The sequence below is a fragment of the Bactrocera tryoni genome, chromosome 1 (assembly GCF_016617805.1).
Source record: "Bactrocera tryoni isolate S06 chromosome 1, CSIRO_BtryS06_freeze2, whole genome shotgun sequence".
In the NCBI taxonomy this organism is placed as follows: Eukaryota; Metazoa; Arthropoda; class Insecta; order Diptera; family Tephritidae; genus Bactrocera; species Bactrocera tryoni.
Window position 1 is genome coordinate 7109623 of NC_052499.1, and position 18773 is coordinate 7128395.

At 36.7% G+C, this 18773-nt stretch overlaps 1 protein-coding gene across 4 annotated transcripts in view; it reads right to left on the reverse strand.

Annotated features, from left to right (window-relative positions):
* Positions 1-618: 618 nt before the first annotated feature.
* The window catches only part of LOC120767708 (zwei Ig domain protein zig-8), a 197259-nt gene continuing 179104 nt past the window's right edge, over positions 619-18773 (reverse strand). For all 4 annotated transcript variants that reach the window (XM_040093914.1, XM_040093931.1, XM_040093907.1 and 1 more), the window contains 3 exons: positions 16408-16616; positions 12864-12969; positions 619-1212 (listed from right to left, as the gene is read on the reverse strand). In XM_040093914.1, the coding sequence (XP_039949848.1) occupies positions 1100-1212; positions 12864-12969; positions 16408-16616 (428 nt within the window). In that variant the 3' untranslated portion in view covers positions 619-1099. The remainder of the gene's footprint in view (positions 1213-12863; positions 12970-16407; positions 16617-18773) is intronic.

Genomic DNA, 18773 nt, shown 5'->3' on the forward strand with positions numbered 1-18773 from the left:
AATGCTGAACACATACATGCACACATGAACTTGTGAGTTTGTTTTTTACTGTTGTGAATACATTTGCACGTACTTAACGGTATACTTACATTTACCTAGCTTAGTTAACTTTTGCTAATGTTATGCTTAGAGCTTTTGGATTTTTTTCTAACTGTTGGCTTGTTTTCCTTTTGTGTTGGCTAAGTGTGTGTGTGAGATTTCCAATGTTTGTTTGTGTTTGTCACTGCGGCTTGTTGTTGTGGGCCGTAAGCGCTTAACGGCAAATGCCAGGCGCACGCTTGTAAGATAACACGCCGCACGCACGTGTCAGCAGGTGTTTGCTGCCGGGGACGTACGCGTCGTATGAGTAACACTAATTCTCAGGCCGTGCAGCACGCAAACAAATGTAGCAGTGCGGGTGTGTATGTGTGCAGCTCTTACGTTTCAATTGCCACTACATTTGTTTATGACACTGTATGTGTGTTTTTTTGGCTGCACGTGTGTATGTGTGTGTGTATGTTGGTATATTTGTGTATATGTGTATTGTTGTTGCTTAAGCGTACGTATGTTTCCGCCTACATCTCGTTGTTGGCATGTTTTTTCTGCTGTTTCTTGTGTGCCTTCTTTGCTGCTTTGTGGGTTTTTTCACTCGGCTACAACAACAACAACTGCTACAACAAATGCAGCTTAGTCCCTAGCCTACTCGGTTGTTTATTTCTTTTACTGCTAGTTGTGTGTTTTTGTTTGTTTTATTGTTGTTGTTTGCTTAGCCGCCGTTTGTTGTACACACATAAGTCTATGTGTTGTTCTTTTTGTTTTTGCATCTAATATCTATGGATACGGTTGCCTATATAAACTTACAAGTTAAAGAAGAAATCGTTTTAGTTTTTTCTCTGACGCATTAATGTACTGAACCGCACAGTTGTTGTTGTTGCAGCAATCTTTCTTTTATTTTAGTCAAGTGTTGTTGCGCACACAAAGTGCTCTTTGTGCAATTTTTCATTGTCATCTTGTTTTGCATGCGTACAATCTGTATTGATTTATTTTCCTCTATGCGCTTTTGTTTCTCATCTTCAACTTCGTGTTGTTGCTGTTTTTGTTGCTTTTGCAAATTAACATGTCATGTGTTGTGTCCACCAATTATAACGATACTGAAGAGCATGGCCAGTATGCAGGCTGTGTACGCTTTTCGTACTGGAGCGGATGAAGTGACAGCTGATGCGGATGATTCACCTGTGAAAAGGAGAGAAAGAGTATAGTGAAAGAAAGCGTTAGAATAAATGAAATGGGCGCAAATAGAAAGCTTAAAGGTTTGCTGTAAATGTTCATATACATTATTAAATTATATATTTACGCGATTTCTTTAAGCAACTCACTATCATCACATAGCTAGCTATGTAAACAGCTGTGTGGGGACTACAAGTGGTATATCTAAGCGATAGATATAATTGCAGTTATAGTCAGTATCCTCCCTAAGCACGGTAAAGCAGTTTTATACATAGCCAAGAACTGTGGTCCCGAGAGGATTTCGAAATAATCGTTTGGTATTTTTTTGCCTCTAAACAAAAACTGTATTTACTCTGGATGCGAACATAAATAATATCAACATCGATAGTGAAGCGACAATCAAAGCAATAATCTCAGATCGCTATGCGTCAAAAAATGTCCTTAGAAGCTGGGAGACAGTAGATATAGTGGCAACCGGAAAGCGCTGCGTAGATCCAGACTATAAAGGCGTTCCGGGAAAAGAAAGAGCTGATGAAATTTTCAAGAGTGTCATCCGCTTTACTAACGAACCAATTCAGGAAATACGCAAGTCATTAAAACGATACACAAATGTCCGAAAGCGCTATCAGACATATTTAGGTTAGGTGACATGACTCAAGGGTATGCAAGATCGCCAAGATCGTGTGTTTGTTGACTTAACTTCAAGTTTCCGTAGAATGTTCTTAATTAGATTTGAATTCGTTATATTGGGTAGTTGAAAAAGTCGTTTCGTATTTTGCACAATAGATGTTGTTGCAGTCGTATATCTCCAGTGCTACCAATCAAATTGTGTAAATAAAGCCCAAATATCACCATTCCAACAATATACCATATATTATTTGAAAGGTCATATTTTGCGAAGTTGAAGAAAAGTTACAGCTGTTGAAAAATGAGTGAAAATAATGACGAAATTCGCTCTTTTTTGAAATTTTTGTAAAAAAATGCCACGCAAGCCACCAATGAAATTTATGAAGTTTACGGAGACGTTGCCGTATCAGTTCGTGTAGCTCGAAAATGGTTTGCTCGCTTCCGTTCGACTTACACTGATGGAATAATGTCTCTAGCGGAAAAACAGCAAAAAGTGGCCAACCAAAATGATACATATTAGTTAGTTTTTTTTATTAGTATAAATATAGAAAAAAAATAAGTTGAAGTTTGATTAGAAATACGGAAAGACTTTTTTGACTTCCCAGTATATACAAAACCAAAATTGATTTTTTGAAATTCGTAATGTGGAACCTAAACTTAGCCTTACAAGGAAGCATATGTCCTACGCTTTTCTTTCGTTCCTCTTTAGAAACTATAAATTGGTTCCTATGTTCTTCAAACCAAAACTATTCTATATATACAAGTACTATTTTACACTGCTAAAGTTATTGGGATTTGAAAATCAGCTTTGAACGAAAAAATTCCAAATTTATCTAAATAAATATTTTAATTTTAAATTGTGAAATTAATAAAAACGTAATATTTTTAGTCGCCAAACGGTAACTAAAATACCCATTTGTTAGCTATAAAGCATTTCACAAACTATTAACTCTGCTGTCACTATATTGATTATGATTTCATTGAAATTTATGAAACATTTTCCATTTAATTTTTAAGTTTGCAACCGCCGCGTACTCAAAGGCCCAATAATAATTGACAATTTCAGCGATAAAACGTGCAATTTCGGATTAATTGAAAATATAATGAAATGTGGCAATGCGCTATGAGATTTCAATGAACAAATATTGACGGCGACCACATTTAACAGTGGAATTGACAGTTAACGACATGGTTAGCCCCAGTCGACGCAAAAAAAGCGCTCGTGAATTTTCAAATAAATTACGATAAATTCATGCAGAACTAAATGAATGCCAATACATAAGTGCATTAGTATACAAACATATACATAATGATGTGTGTGGTAGCAAATTGCATGTTGCAAGTGTTTGCATGTGCAACTAAACATATGCAAATGGCAGAAGAAATTAAATAAATAATTTATGCATTGGTTAACCCATTGCAACAATTCTAAAATATGCATAAAAGTGCAAAAACGCTGATTTGCTAATTGAATGCGGTGAATTCAATTGTAGAGACTCGAGCGCAAAACTGGGTTGACATTAAAATTAATTACATTTCAATTTCATAGTAGAGATAATGAGTACTTTGTCGCCGCGCAAAAGGTAGAACCGTTACAATAGCAACTGAAGGCATTTTTCGAACGGAACTTTTCCACCCAAACAAAAGATTACAGAAAACCAAGAACAATTTCGGCGAAATTGCAGAAAATTAAACGTGCTTCGTTGACTAGTATGCTCTTTAAAATAGCAAGTTGCAGCGAAAGCTGGAAGCGAAAAAAATAGAAAACAAGAATTGAGCAACCGAACGAAACAAAACGACAGATAACTGTAATAACGAAGCTGAAAAAACGGAACACAAATGTTTGCTACGTTCATTATCAGCTCAATTCGTCGCTAATTAACTGTAATTGTTGGCAATTTCATTTTCTCTCAGTATCACAAAACATTGCAAACACAGACTCAGACATATGGAAATGTTTGTATGCGTTTTCGGGAAATCGAGAGGAAAATTGGAAAATTGGCTAACCATAAAAAGCGGTGAAAGGCCAACTTCAATGGACTTTTTTTATTACAATTACTTCCACCACAGCCGCAGATCGTGGTTGTTGACCTACTTTTTGCGCAGACTGTATGTAAGTTGGACTGCAGCGCACGAAAGTAATTTGAGCATTGGCGAAACATCGCTCCAGGGACGATTGGTGTAACTTAGATTTCAGATTTGGGTTTGTAAACTGGAACAGTACACGAAATGGCATGCACTAAGTGCGAAAACTGAATTATGCTTAGTAATTAAGAGTGCACCGTAACTCTTATTAGACTTCAGCTTCTTATAAGCGCGTACTACGGGACTTTGAGCGGCTTTTATTGGTAGCCGTGATAACATTTCTAACGCAGTTCTCCTAACTATTATCTGGTAATTCGCTGATACGCTGTAGGAAGGTAGGGAGTCGCCTCGTCTGAAACCTCTTTTTTCCCGACGGAGCTTTTGGTGTTGCTCGGCGTCAGTTTGCACAGCCGTATTATTTTTTCGCGGATAACCAATTCAGACATCGCGGCATAAAGGCAGCTCCTTTTCATGCTGTCAAAAGCGCCTTTAAAATCGACGTAAAGGTGCACACACCACCACCACACGATTCTCTTTTCACGGATAATTTCTAAGATTTGGCGTATGGTGAATATCTGGTCGGGTGTTGATTCTCCAGGTCTAAAGCCACACTGATAAAATCCAATTAGTTTATTGATGGTGGACTTTAATTCAGACAATACGCTCGATAAAACTTTATATCGATACTGCCAGAAATGGGGCCCGATCAAAAGAGATATAAATATTTGGAAAATTATCAAAATTTGAAGCAAACACTCACAGTCGCCATTTTGTGTAAAATTTCAAGGAAAATCGGAAAAAAACTTAAAAATTAGTGGTGCTGGTATATTATATACATACAAGTTAACTCTTAATATAGCCGCAATTTCTTTCGGGTTTACATTTATTTTCCTGCAGAAAATCCCAGAAGCTACTTTATTAACTGTTTATTAACTGTTGTTGTGGTACCTATATATTTACATAATTTTTACGCATTCCAATTAATTCATATGCTAAGCGAGCAGAAAACTCGCCTGCCAGAATTGAATAGTGAAGGCAATCAAGTGCTTATAAAACCGTTAAATCGACGTATTGAATTGTAAGTAGCGCATATTATTATTTCTTAACTAATTGCCTAAACTCATTTGCATTTAGTTGCTAAAAAGCGCCACGATTTTCGCATGGTAAGATTCATGACATTTTCTCCACAAAACTTAAGTTACTTTTACGAGTAACTGCAGCTGACCCACTTTAAAACGCACTGCATATATTTAGTGGATTCCTGAAGCGGAACATGTTGTGCCACATTCTTGCACTTTAATTAGAGAAACTTTGCTTTCCATTGAAATATTTAGAGAAACTATTTCTATTGTGATTGCCTAAATGAATTGCCTTCCAAGTAAGGATTAGCTGAAGTCTGAAAAAAAACTAATTACGTCCACAAATATACACACATATAATAATAGCATTTTCAAATAAATGCACCACTTCTACCTGCATTAGTGCAAGCATACAGACAAGTGTGTACAGCGCAACCGCAACCAGGTCTGACAGTTAACGTCTACATACAGCGATCGGCTCAATTGGCAGCTCGTACAGCATCTGGCAGCCAGTGATTTGCAAACGATTTCGCCACAGGTGTGCGGCGATATACACAAATACATGCACACCCAACCGGCATTTGAAGCTTGTAAGGTTTTAGCGCTGACATTTGCCTACTGGCGCACCGTGTCGTATGAGCAACTTCGCTGCCGGCATTTCAATTGGCAGGCAAAACGTATTCGCACGTGTGGGTCTGTGCGCGGGCGACTGCAGGCGGGGGTGGTAATGTAGCACACTCAACAGTGCATTCAACGTTGCCGTAAGCGGTGTTTGCGACGTTTACGAATAGGCAAACAAATTAAAATATATATTATGCACAATTTATTAATTGAGGTAAAGTAGTCGCAATTTTTCTTCTCAATTGCATTTGAAAGAAATCCACGCTGAATGGCGCATGTTGAGAGTCGGCTTACATGTGTACTTACCTATATAAGCAAATATATGTACACATGCACTGTTAATAAGTGGCTGCATTTAGCTGTGCTTGTGCAAACATTTAGCACAAATTGAGCGACAGTCGTCGTTAGCTTGGCTTGATTGCATAAATATGCTAGTACTTGCTGGTTAATTAGTTGTGATTTTTACACATCTCTTTTCGACATTTATTTTCGCCGTTTATTCATTTGTTTAGTAAATGGTGCTTTTTTTGTGTTCTACAAACAAGCATTTTCCGAGCTGAGCAGCTAGTCTATGGCTGTGGCAATTTCCCGTACTAAATTCCACTCTGTGCCATTAAGTGCTTTCATTCATTCGCTCATTCACTCATTCGCTTCTTAGTGCAATTATCTCAGCACTTGCAGTTGTATTCAGAGTTTTCACAGGTGAATAGCATTACAAGCGATTCGGCGAATAAATGTACCTATATATATGTAGTTATATATCTGCTTTTAAAACGCTTATAATATCCTTTATAGATGGTTTGCATACATACATACATATTTATTTTTATATCTGTATCTGCACATAGCAGCGACAGCCATTCGACTTGGTAGCAGCGAAGTTCTTTGTGCGCTAGCTACCAGCCGGTTCTATGAACTCTTGCAGTTCAGGGCAATTGCCCAATTTGTAACTATCTTCATTTAAGTTGGATTGCAGTGACTGTCCTAGCAAATAGTACGATTTGACATTTCGAGTGGCATCAATTCTACGCAAATATGTAAATACGTCGTGAAATATTAAGTGTGTTTGGTAACTTTTTTTTTGAAATTTGCAAATACTGAAAATTTAGTTTCAGTTGAGCTTTTGGAAGCTTTTCGCCAAAAAGTAACGGTTACTATTTTGAAAGCATTTAAAGTTTTAAATTATAAATTTCTCTTCATTTCCTTCAATTGTGCTGTAACTCCAGAAAGTGCCTTTGAAATATGACAAGCGTTCTTGAGATAATTTACAGTGCATAAGAAAAGTAAAGTAAAGTAAAGTAAAGTAAAGTAAAGTAAAGTAAAGTAAAGTAAAGTAAAGTAAAGCAAAGTAAAGTAAAGTAAAGTAAAGTAAAGTAAGAAAATTATGTTAAGTTCAATTAAGTTAAGTTATATACGTTAAGCGAAGTTAAATTAAGAAAAGTTACGCTAAGTTAAGTTAAGTTATGTTAAATTAAAGTAAAGTATTTTTATACTCTCGCAACAAAGATGCTAAGGAGAGTATTATAGTTTTGTTCACATAACGGTTGTTTGTAAGTCCTAAAACTAAAAGAGTCAAATATCGGGTTATATATACCAAAGTGATCAGGGTGACGAGTAGAGTTGAAATCCGGAAGTCTGTCTGTCCGTCGTCGGTCCGTGCAAGCTGTAACTTGAGTTAAAATTGAGATATCCTGATGAAACTCACGTATTCCTTGGCTCCATAAGAAGGTTAAGTTCGAAGATGGGCAAAATCGGCCCACTGCCACGCCCACAAAATGGCGGAAACCGAAAACCTATAAAGTATCATAACTAAGCCATAAATAAAGATATTAAAGTGAAATTTGGCATAAAGGATCGCATTAGGGAGGGACGCAATTTTTTTGGAAAAGTGGGCGTGGCCCCGCCCCCTACTAAGTTTTTTGTACATATCTCGGAAACTACTATAGCTATGTCAACCAAATTCTACAGAGTCGTTTCCTTCAGGCATTTCCATATACAGTTCAAAAATGGAAGAAATCGGATAATAACCTCGCCCACCTCCCATACAATGGTTATGTTGAAAATCACTAAAAGTGCGTTAACCGACTAACAAAAAACGTCAGAAACACTAAATTTTACCGAAGAAATGCCAGAAGAAAGCTGCACCCAGGCTTTTTTTAAAAATTGAAAATGGGCGTGGCGTCGCCCACTTATGGACCAAAAACCATATCTCGGGAACTACTCTACCGATTTCAATCAAATTCGGTATATGCTATATACTTCACACCCTGATGACATGTACAAAATGTGGGTGAAATCGGTTCACAACCACGCCTTCTTCCAATATAACGCTATTTTGAATTCCATCTGATGCCTTCTCTGTATAATATATATATATTAGGAACCAATGATGATAGCGGAATAAAACTTTACACAAATACGGTATTTGAAAAATATGTAAATGACGGATAATGAAATCTCGATTATCACTTTATCGTGCGAGAGTATAAAAAGTTCGGTGACACCCGAACTTAGCCCTTCCTTACTTGTTACTTATGATTATGTGAAGTTCAATTGAGTTAAGTTAAGTCAAGTCACGTCAAGTCAAGTTAAGTTAAGTTAAGTTAAGTTAAGTTAAGTTAAGTTAAGTTAAGTTAAGTTAAGTTAAGTTAAGTTAAGTTAAGTTAAGTTAAGTTAAGTTAAGCTATGTTAATTTAAGTTAAATTAAGATAGGTTAACTAATTTAGTTAGGTTAAGTTGTTAAAGTGTTCTAACGAGTTTAAGAACTGTTCAACGATCTGGATTTCGTTGCCAAACCATACTGAAATTCATAAAGTTACCATACAGTTATTGTATCACGACAAACGCTCCACGCACAACCTTCATGTACACACTACCGCTCATGAAAACATCTTGCATACTTGAATTAGGTTTAGTACAAAATATCAATGAAATTAATTTGGATTTCTACACAATTCACAAAGAAAATATCAAATACTGAAAATGCAATTAAAAACAATATTTTTTGAGTTCTTTTGCACCCCAAAGAATTGAAAAAAAGATGAATGCAAAAAATAAATTTTCACATAAATTAATTAAAATCCTGCACTAACTCAACGATGCGACCTGAAATGTAATGAAATTTCTGTGGAGTTCCAAATTTCATTTCGAACTAACCAATTTCTATTGACATTTCTAAATAAAATCTGTGAAATGTGAATCGAAAATGTACAGCAAAAATGGCAACATTACAAAAAGGAATGAGAGAATTAGAAAACTGTTAAACCGGAGAGATTTACAAATGAATGTGGTAAACAAATTTGCGAAATTGCGGTGATAAGCATTACTTCCAGCAAACAATCGAATTAAAACAAAAAGTTGGAGAAATTAAGAGCGCTTCTCAACACGATGAATGTTGTATGCAACATTCTAAGCAAGCAACTAATTTATATGCAAACCGTTAGCAATAAAAATGGTAGCATGTAATTCTTCAATGCAGAAGCATGAATTTGTATATTATATATGTGTATGTTTTTGTATATATGTACATATACGAAGTAGTAGGTAAGCAAGCCAGCACAGCAGCAGACAGTAAGGGAAATAGGACAATTTCGAGAATAGATCAATTGAAAACGGTACAATGAACATTTTTTCATTACAGCTTTTTGTGGAAAGGAAATCAAATTAAATTTTGTACTATTGTCAATTTATTTGCACCACCCACACATGTGAACGCATACACTTTAAAAACCATTTGTATATTATTGAGCAGGCAAAAATATTTGAAAGCAGCAAAATTCCTACATTTCAACTAACAACTGGTATGTTCGTGAGTGCTGACAGTTGGCTTTCGACATTCTGCGCTTTCAGTTGTCAAACAATGAATTTGCAACTTTTCCGAGCATGTTGCTTGTCATTTATACAAACATATGAGTATATGTGTGTGCATATAAGGAAATAAATGTGTATATATGTAAATGCCGGCATGTGGCTTCGTTGGCAGAGAATTTGATTGTGGCGCTTTGATTGACGATTTCTACATTTTTGAATGTCCCAGCAACACAGAAAGCAAACCAATTTTTGCAAAAAGTTTTTAAAATAAAAATACAAATTTAAACTTTTTTCAAGATTAGAATGCCACTACCTCAACAAGCGGCTGCGTAATGCTGGAGATATTTCTGATTATCGCTAAATGCTATAACGCACAGTAACCGTTTATGGAATCTGATATATCAATGCGGTGTTCACATATGAAAGGTCTTTCAGGAAACTCAGCAGTTTCTCATGATGTTTGTAACACCCAAGAGAAAAAGTCTGAGAACTTAAAAAGTATGTATATAATTTTTTACCTCAGAGTCATAACCGAATCTCGATTGTTTTTTGATACATTGCCGATACAAAGATTCAGTTCCAGGTCATCTAGGCAAAATATTTAGTTCTACCAACAGCGGACTTTTATCAACCAAACAAGTATAGACTGTTCAATTTGTCCACTGTTTTGTTTACAAGCCAAAGCTAATATCTTGAAGTTGCTTAAATTGAAGGATTCTAGTTTTTCTGACGAAACTATTTGAGATTCAATGTTGGAGTTTCTTTAAGTAACAATTAAAGTAAGTTTCAAAGGGAGCTTTGATAAACTCAAATATTTTTTATGAAAACCAAAACTTATATGATGACTTTGTTTATTGAAAGTAGTGCAACTGATTCTTGCAGAAAAACTTACAGAGCCAAGCTTTTTGTATGCGGCTTCATAGCCTTCTACTTTTATCTATCATTTAAAATATGTATTTATTTCTGCCTCCGTTTATGTATTATATACATATTATATTCATACATACAAGTATGTTTATATACACTGGGATATATTTAACACACTCGGTAGGTTTAATGTTCGGTTGCTTTTCATTCCGTTTAATATGCTTAATCTGTCTTTTATGTTAGTACGCTTTCATATCAGGCACGTAAACATTTCCCCAGATCGTAACAGCTCGTAGCTCGGGGCGCACACATCAACCGCTGCCCAGAACAGACAACTAAGAGCAGTGTTAGCATAGAGCAAATTGTGATTATTCCTTCAGCACACTATTTTTATGGCTTATGTAGGTCTATAATAAACTGTATGTTGTGAATTTGTGAATATGAATGCCGGTTTGCTAGAAGCTATTGCCACTCCTAGCACCTCTGCTATGTACTGCCGCCATGCCGTAATGAATGCAAAGAATTAATCATTAATGTTCGCCAAGCAAACAAATTCCTAATTTAAGCGTAAATGTTTGTGCATTCTAGACAGCCATCATGCAGATAGCGCGCACTACCAACAACAATCATACACGCATACACACATACTTGATGAGGGACGGGATTTATCAGCTAAATCTTTACTGATTTGCTGGCATCACTATTCAGACATATACGTATACTCGGCGCAACGGTGCTCAGGCTCGTGTCAGTGGGAGCGGTAGGCTTTGCTGGTAAACATAACCTCAGGACTTGTTGTCATATCCTTCAACGCGCTCGTGGCACACGCGTCAAATTACCATTTCTGTGATGTTGATTTTTTGCCACTTCTGGCTGTAAGACTTGGTGACTACAGTGCCCCCGAGAGCGCTGCAGATGAGCGCAACGCAAGTGTGGAAATAAATTGCGCGAATATTATCACAGAATTAAGAGAGCAGGCATGCAGATAATAAAAATAAACACACAAAGCATAAAGGAATAACACAGCAAATGCAAATGCGACAAGCGGATGCGTTATTTATCTGGCTTGATGAGGCATTCTATTAAAGTAATTGCCTGATTTGCTGAGTGAAATTGTAAACAGGAAGTCATAGCAAATCAAAATCGCAAAGAGAGGCATTAAAGAGAGGCAGAGAGTATAAAAAAAGTATAATTCGAAACACAAAAGATGCATTACTGTATAATCTATAGGCTGCGTTAGTACTTAGTATCAAAACTGTATGAGTTCGATCTTGCTACAGCTCACAAATCCGCTGTTCTCTATTCGAAATATGTCAAAATATAGCCGGCTTAAGACGTATGAAACCTATCACATTAAATAGCACTACATTCATGACGATATCTTTGCTGTGGGTTAGCTTTTGGAACATTGGTATGGATCAGCTTTAAATTACATACTTTTATCGAAGCAGCTACCTTGTACAAATTCATTTGATTTCCAATGATTGTAGTCTCTCGTTATTAAATAGAGGGTCATGTGTTCATAAATCTAAGAAGAGTCGAACACCTTTCATATTTGTTCGGGAAATCAAATCCACAACTCAGTTCGTTGGTATGCATAACAAGCCAGCTTTAGCTTGTGGAGCCAAAAATAAGGGCCTTTTCGTAACATTTTCTCTCCGACTATGCTCTCTGAGAGGTAGCCCATTATGGTAATTTTCATAGTATCAATTCTGATATCTGAAAATCGGAGCTTAATTTGCGCAAATAGAGTTTTCTATGGGCGCCAGATTGATTCAAACTGTTGCAGATTGGCCGAGATCATGTGCTCGTTGAGAAAAGACTGCTACGAGCAACCTTTGGGTATGTCTCATAAATATTGGAAAACATTCTGGGGGTGTCTGAACAAACTAAAAACTATCTGCGCAATTGGAGGGGATCAAATAATCACTTTACTCGGAAAAGGAAAACAAAAGACATGCCCTAATTGTCTAGAGTTATTCTAAAACAAAGAGACAAGCCACTCGAATGCATATTGAAGAGAGAGAGAGACAGCGGTTAGATGTCTTTTCACGCGTGTTACAATGAACCGAAATCGAATGAAAGAGTTAGGCAAGCCTTTATTAAAGATCTAAGCGCGAATTTGCAAATAAAAACTAGCAATAATTCCACTAAATTCTGAATCTCCTGCTATATATAATAATACTGACAGATCTTGAATATCTAATAACGGTTAAATACACTCTCACTCTTGCTTCGAAGGTGTGCCAGTTTTGAATCAGTCTAAAAATCACTCTAAATTACGTATACAGTATCGGCAATTTCACACACAAGTGATTGAATGATGCTTAGACACTAAAATGTTATCTGCTAAACAGAGTCGAGATTAAGAACTGCAAATATCAGCGACAAACTGCTTGCAACGACAAGATTTGCTTCACCAACGTTGAAGGATGAGCAATCAAGTACGCGAATAACATAAAATATATATATTTGTAAGTAAAAGAGAGAAAGTATTCACTTACACTTGGTTTGTTTAACTTTTGCTGATTCGCTTTTACATTTAACCAACCAACCCCACGTACTCACCATTTATAACGTTGAGCATCACAGTCACACTGGGACTATTTGACGGGCTACATGTGTAATTGCCATTATCACGTTTTTTCGCTGATTCAATGATTAATGAGCCGGTCTGTATTTGCCAGTTGAATATCAACGATGCAAAGTGTCAGCGTCGGTGCCGGTGTCAGTGTCGGTGGCGCAGGAGGCGGCGGAGTGGGTGGCGGCGTCATTGAAAAACAAAGGCAACGTGACAAATCCACCAGCATCGATGAAGAAAACCAGTGAAGCGCGCGTGAATGTCAATGACAGCACACGTATTATCCGCCAAACGTTTTTGTTATTGTTAAGCCATTTGTTGTTGTTGTGCATGTGAAAGAGAAAATAAATTATTATGAAATAAGATTTGTTGTTTAGAAATGTGTTATTCTGTTAAATAGATGTCCATGGGTTGTATCTTTTTTCAACCTTCTTCTTTAGAAATAATCACTACTCGCATTTTCAAGAGCTTTGAGTCATAAACATGGAAAAAACGATACAATCGAAAATGCAAAGATTGATGTGTCGAAGAATATTCGTGTTTGCATGTACGCATTCTCTGTTCACTAGTGCGTGATCTCGGTGCTAAAAGAGAGTGGAAGTTTTTCTCTGTGACGTGCTAGGAAAATAGTACCGAGTTTTGTTTTACTGCCCGTTTTATTTATTGTCGGTTTTTTCGTATTGAGTGTTGCAGATTTTCCAATGAAAATTCTCACAATCAGTGTGATGTATTGTATGCAAAAACTGTCAAGCGATAATCAGAGCTATCAAGCCGGGATGAGTCCAAAATGTATACCCATAGTCAGTATATAATCGTAACAGTAGTATTAAGGAACTACAACTAAGTTTTGTAAAATTCAGTGTCTTACATGTTTCAGCTACGAATGAGAATGAGAGCTAAAAAAATGAAAAATAGAGATACCAAGAAAGTGTGCTATGTCACTATTGCGAGCAACAATATAATATTGATTCACTAGACGAGAAATTGGGCAAGTAGCAGCGCGCCGGTGCTAAATACAAGTTAGTGCAAGATGCAGATAAGAAACAATATTTCAAATGGAGATCAAAAATCTAACGCCAAGTTTTCAATTATGCTAATGCAAATATATGTATGTACATCATTCCTCTCGCAAACATCAAAAGCTGAATTCAATTAAAGAACGTCCACTTTCCACTTCCTAACACTTCAGGCATTACGATTATTGCTGTAGTGCTGAATTCAAGTGCTAAGTTGCAGTAACTTGTAATGGAATGAAATCAAAGCTTTGCACGCATTCAAATTGTTTTCATCCCCCCAAAGCGGTATTCTAAAGTCTTCAAATGCAAAATTTAATAAACAAACGTAAAAAAAGTTGCTTTATTTGTGTTTACATTTGGATTTAGCTTAACTTGATTGCTTATTCCTGCTCAGCAGTCATTCGATATACCCTAATTGGCTGTCATTGCTGAGGCTGACAGTCGTGCTGCTGTCGGTTAATAATAAATATGGATTAAATGCGGCTAAAATGCGACAAAGGAACAGGTGACTTGGCATTTGCACTAAGCCGATGATCAAACAAAAATGTTTGGCCATAAATGAGAGCAATCTAAAGCAACACGAATGTACGATTGTATTTGTGTATTTGGGTAAGCATATAAATTAATGTTAAATATGTATGTATATACTATACAAGTATATGTTGCATAATACAAAGATTTATTGCTGAACGTTTATGATAATATGGGTAATGCTTTAACGAGATTGCGAGCTTATTTGATTGCCTTGTAGACATTTCCTTAAGCATTCATGGAGAGGCTTTGAAGTACATATGTATATGTACTCACATATACTTATGTGAGTGTATCATGCAGCTGACAGCGATAATATCTTATTTTGCATATATTTAAATAAATTTCAGAAAAATTTGAGTTCGTGCGCCGAAATTTATAAATATTATCTTAATTTCTTAAGATATGTATCGAAAGATAAACTGTTTGAGTTAAGGAGTGTATACCTACATTGTATACATGAAAATTAAATTTATTTTAATTTGCATTGGCATTAAATTTAATTTTAGAATTGGTAAGCCCTTTACCGAAACGTTTTGATTGATGAAACAAGTTTATGGCGATGATTGCCTATCCCGTAGTAGAGTGCACCGGTGTTTTCAACGTCTTAAAAGTGGTCGTAAGGACATAAATGACGATCAACATGTGGGCCAATCAAAATCCGTGATCACCGGAAATTCCATCGAAACTGTGTGTGAATTCATCAAAAGTCAGCCGAAATCATCATTAAAACAGTTACAACAGTCAACGAGCTAAAACATTCGTTTGTACTGAAGCAGAAGAAGACTATTTTGAATAAAATAAATTGATTTTGCCGAAAAAACTATTTGTTCCGTTTTTTTTTAAAGCCCTGTTTACTTTGCAACGCTCCTTGTATTTCAACAGTGTAAAACTTTTCTGGTTTCTCGGCGAAAAACTGCGACAAGTAACTTTTACACGCTTCTCTTAAAGCCAACTTTACTCTCTTAAGGAAGTTCTGCATTGATCGAAAAAAAATGTTAATCCGATGGTGTAAGATCAGGGCTATATGGTGGATGCATCAAAACCTCCCAGCCAAGCTCTCCCAGTTTTTGCCAAGTCAACAAGTATGTGTGTGGTCTAGCATTGTCCTGATGGAAGACGAAGACTTCTTTGTTGATAAGTTATGGCCGTATTTTTTCGATTACTTACTTCACTCTCATCAGTTGTTGACAGTAAAATGTAGACCCAATCATTCGACCACGCTGGAGCAGCTCATAGTGGATGATTCCTTTCCAATCTGACCAAGCAATCAGCATAACCTTTCGAGGCGCCAATCCTGGCTTTGCGAACATTTTTTGAGCATCACCACGCTTGGACCATGATATTTTTCGCACATTATTGTCGTATTTGAACCACTTTTGGTCTCTTGTTTCCATTCGCTTCGGAAATGGTTCGATTTCATTTCGTTTCAGCAAAGAATCGCAGATGTAAACTAGGTCCATTCAATTTTTCAAAAATTTCAAAATATAGCGAATTTCTTTATTATTTTCACCAATTTTTTTCCAACACCATATGGTAAAACACAATGTGATTGGTAGCACGGGAGATATACGACTTCAACGACATCTATTGTCAAAATACGAAAAGTTTTTTTCGACTACCCAATACTAAATAAGAGGTAAATATGGATTGCTGAATTATAGGTTGAAAAATGCAAAGATTTCCAAAAAAATTTCCTACTCAAAGCGAATGTCAGTATATAAAACTGATATAGTGTTTGGAAGTGTTGTTGGGTCTCAGCTGAAGAAAATCAGCTACAAATATATTTCTATTTCTTATTTGTGTCAGCTGTAATGCGCTTACTAGTTTATGAAATATTTCGTATTGCGCTCGTGCTTGCTAACAAATTTGGAAGTAAATATATTTTTACCAACGCATTTAGAAATTTACAAAATACCTTCTTTGACGTTCTAACTAAATTTCTAAACAAATTTGTATAAGGTAGCGCTGCTACTTCACTTACCGTACTATGGGCATCGCCTTCGATTTCGGGTATATTTCGGTCAACTTGTGTGCGATAACGTGTTGAATCACTGGTGATTTGCTCCGTACTATGATACCACATGATGAAGGTGGGCGGCTCCAGGGCACCGCGTACGATACAGCGCAACACGACAGTGCTGCCAGCCTTCACTAAGCGTTCTGGTCCGCCGACAATTTCGGTGCGTGGCACTAGAATTAGAAAGGCACAAAAAAATTGTAAATATGAGTGCGAAATATTTATTTGCAATGATAGAAATGCTGAGGAGAATAATTTCGAGAAAAATACAGGTGAGCAGTGGCAGCAACGGCAGCTTGTCACACTTATAACAATTGAATGTGAAGCAATAAACTAAATTAACAGCTGCCTGGCACGTAGGACACGTACCACGACCACACCAAAGCACACATGTACACACACGCACGCGCAAGGCCGCATGTTCGATGAGGTGTTACATGTGCATTTCTAAAACTTTTCTGCCACCACACACTTGTCGAATAAATAAATATATTACATGTGTGTGTGTGGGTGTGTAGTAACTCAATTGCGAGAAATAAAAACGGATGAAGATTTCGAGGATTTCACATTTGCAATGTGGCTGTAGCAATCAGTTGGCATTACGTTACGGTAGCGAGCGCAGCTGTTACGAATGCGCAAGTGAAATCTTTTTCGGAGAATAGCAGCTGTGGCATTAACACGTACTCGCAAAACGGAGAAGGAAGCGTGAATGCAAAATTTGCCTTGCTGACGTGCGCAACAACAAATCGTTTCATATACTTGTATATATGTATATATGTATAGGAGTTTGCATGTGCGTTTCGCTATCTAGAATACCTAGCCTTGCATTGGTTGTAGTTTATATCAATCTGCTTGAGCACACTGGTGCCACAAGCACGAGTGTTAGTAAGTATGTATATATACAGGGTGTGCCAGGTGGTGATTTTTCTTTCGATCTTTTATCTTAACAATGATAGTGCTCTTCTGCTGGAAGTCTCGACAGATGGTGTCTAGCAAAGCTCTATGGTGCAACATTAGAATTTATTGTAAAATTTTTTACGAAGCTCAAAGGAAGCAGTGTTTGAAAATGGTGGTGTGATTATCGAGAAGTTCGAAGGTTGTCAGTTTGCTGAAGTCATAGTCTGTATAAAACGCTACTAGAATCAAGATTTCGCTTAACGGGCAACGCTAAGTTCACCATACAACTTTTTTGGTCCATGAGTTTAGCCCTTGGATCTTACTAAGATGCCGCTGCATATCCCACAGCTCTATATCGATAAGTGGTATCTTTCCTACCAATGCACTAAGGGGTATTTGATGCAAAAAACCGGTCATAAGTGGTTTTACTAAACTTCGCCAAATGGTATTTACGCCGCATGTTTTACTATTTACAATAACCGCTCCAACCAGCGCACCCCTCCCCCGCCCGCTTTTTACCCCGCTATCGCCACGGATCCAGTCGGAACCCAATCATTGAGTGTAACGCGTGTCTCTGTTCTCGGCGTTCTCGATTATTTACATATTTTCCCTTGGTTGATACGGCTGCGTGTGGAGATTTACTTGGAAATTCTTTATTGAATATGGAAGTAAAAGGTATGTACTTATGATTAAGACGTATAACAGTCAATTTATTCTTAAATTTAAGCATTTAAACTGATGTTGTTAGTTGCCTTTGCAAGAATGTAGTATTTTTACAAAAAAAGGTATAATATTATTGTTTTTGATTATTTGTCGGGATTTGTCGCGCCAGAATTCTGGTATGGAAATGTAATTTGGACCTTCTTCTATCCGAAACAGAAGTAAAATTGTCCCCCAACCCACCCCATTTTTATAGGTATTTTTTTTAAAGTGCACGGTGTAATTCTATACAAAATAGGATGTTATAAGGTTTTGCTTTTTTTTCATAGATTCTGCAGCAATGGTGAAAAATATCACCCGAATGGAATTATACGATATTATAATGGAGTACAAAGGAAAAAAATGGACGAAAAATTCACCTTTCTGGAAGATAGAATTGCTCAGTTGACGTCATGCCCAACAGAGGATAGAAACGTTTTGTCTCGTTCTTTGAGGCATTTCAAGACAGATTTTAAACAAAAATGGAGCTCAATTTACTCACGAAACAAAAGATGTAACTAAACAAGAAATAGAATACATCGAAAATCAAGCCAGAGATCTGGAAGATACAAGAGACAGTGAAACATCAGCGCACATCATTCATAAAATATTACTGACAATGGTAGACGGGAAAGTTTGTAACGATGCAACGGATACAACCTCTACTATGCGATGTTATGTATGCGGTCAGACTTCAAAAGATTTTAATAAATTAAAAAAAGGTGTCATAAATC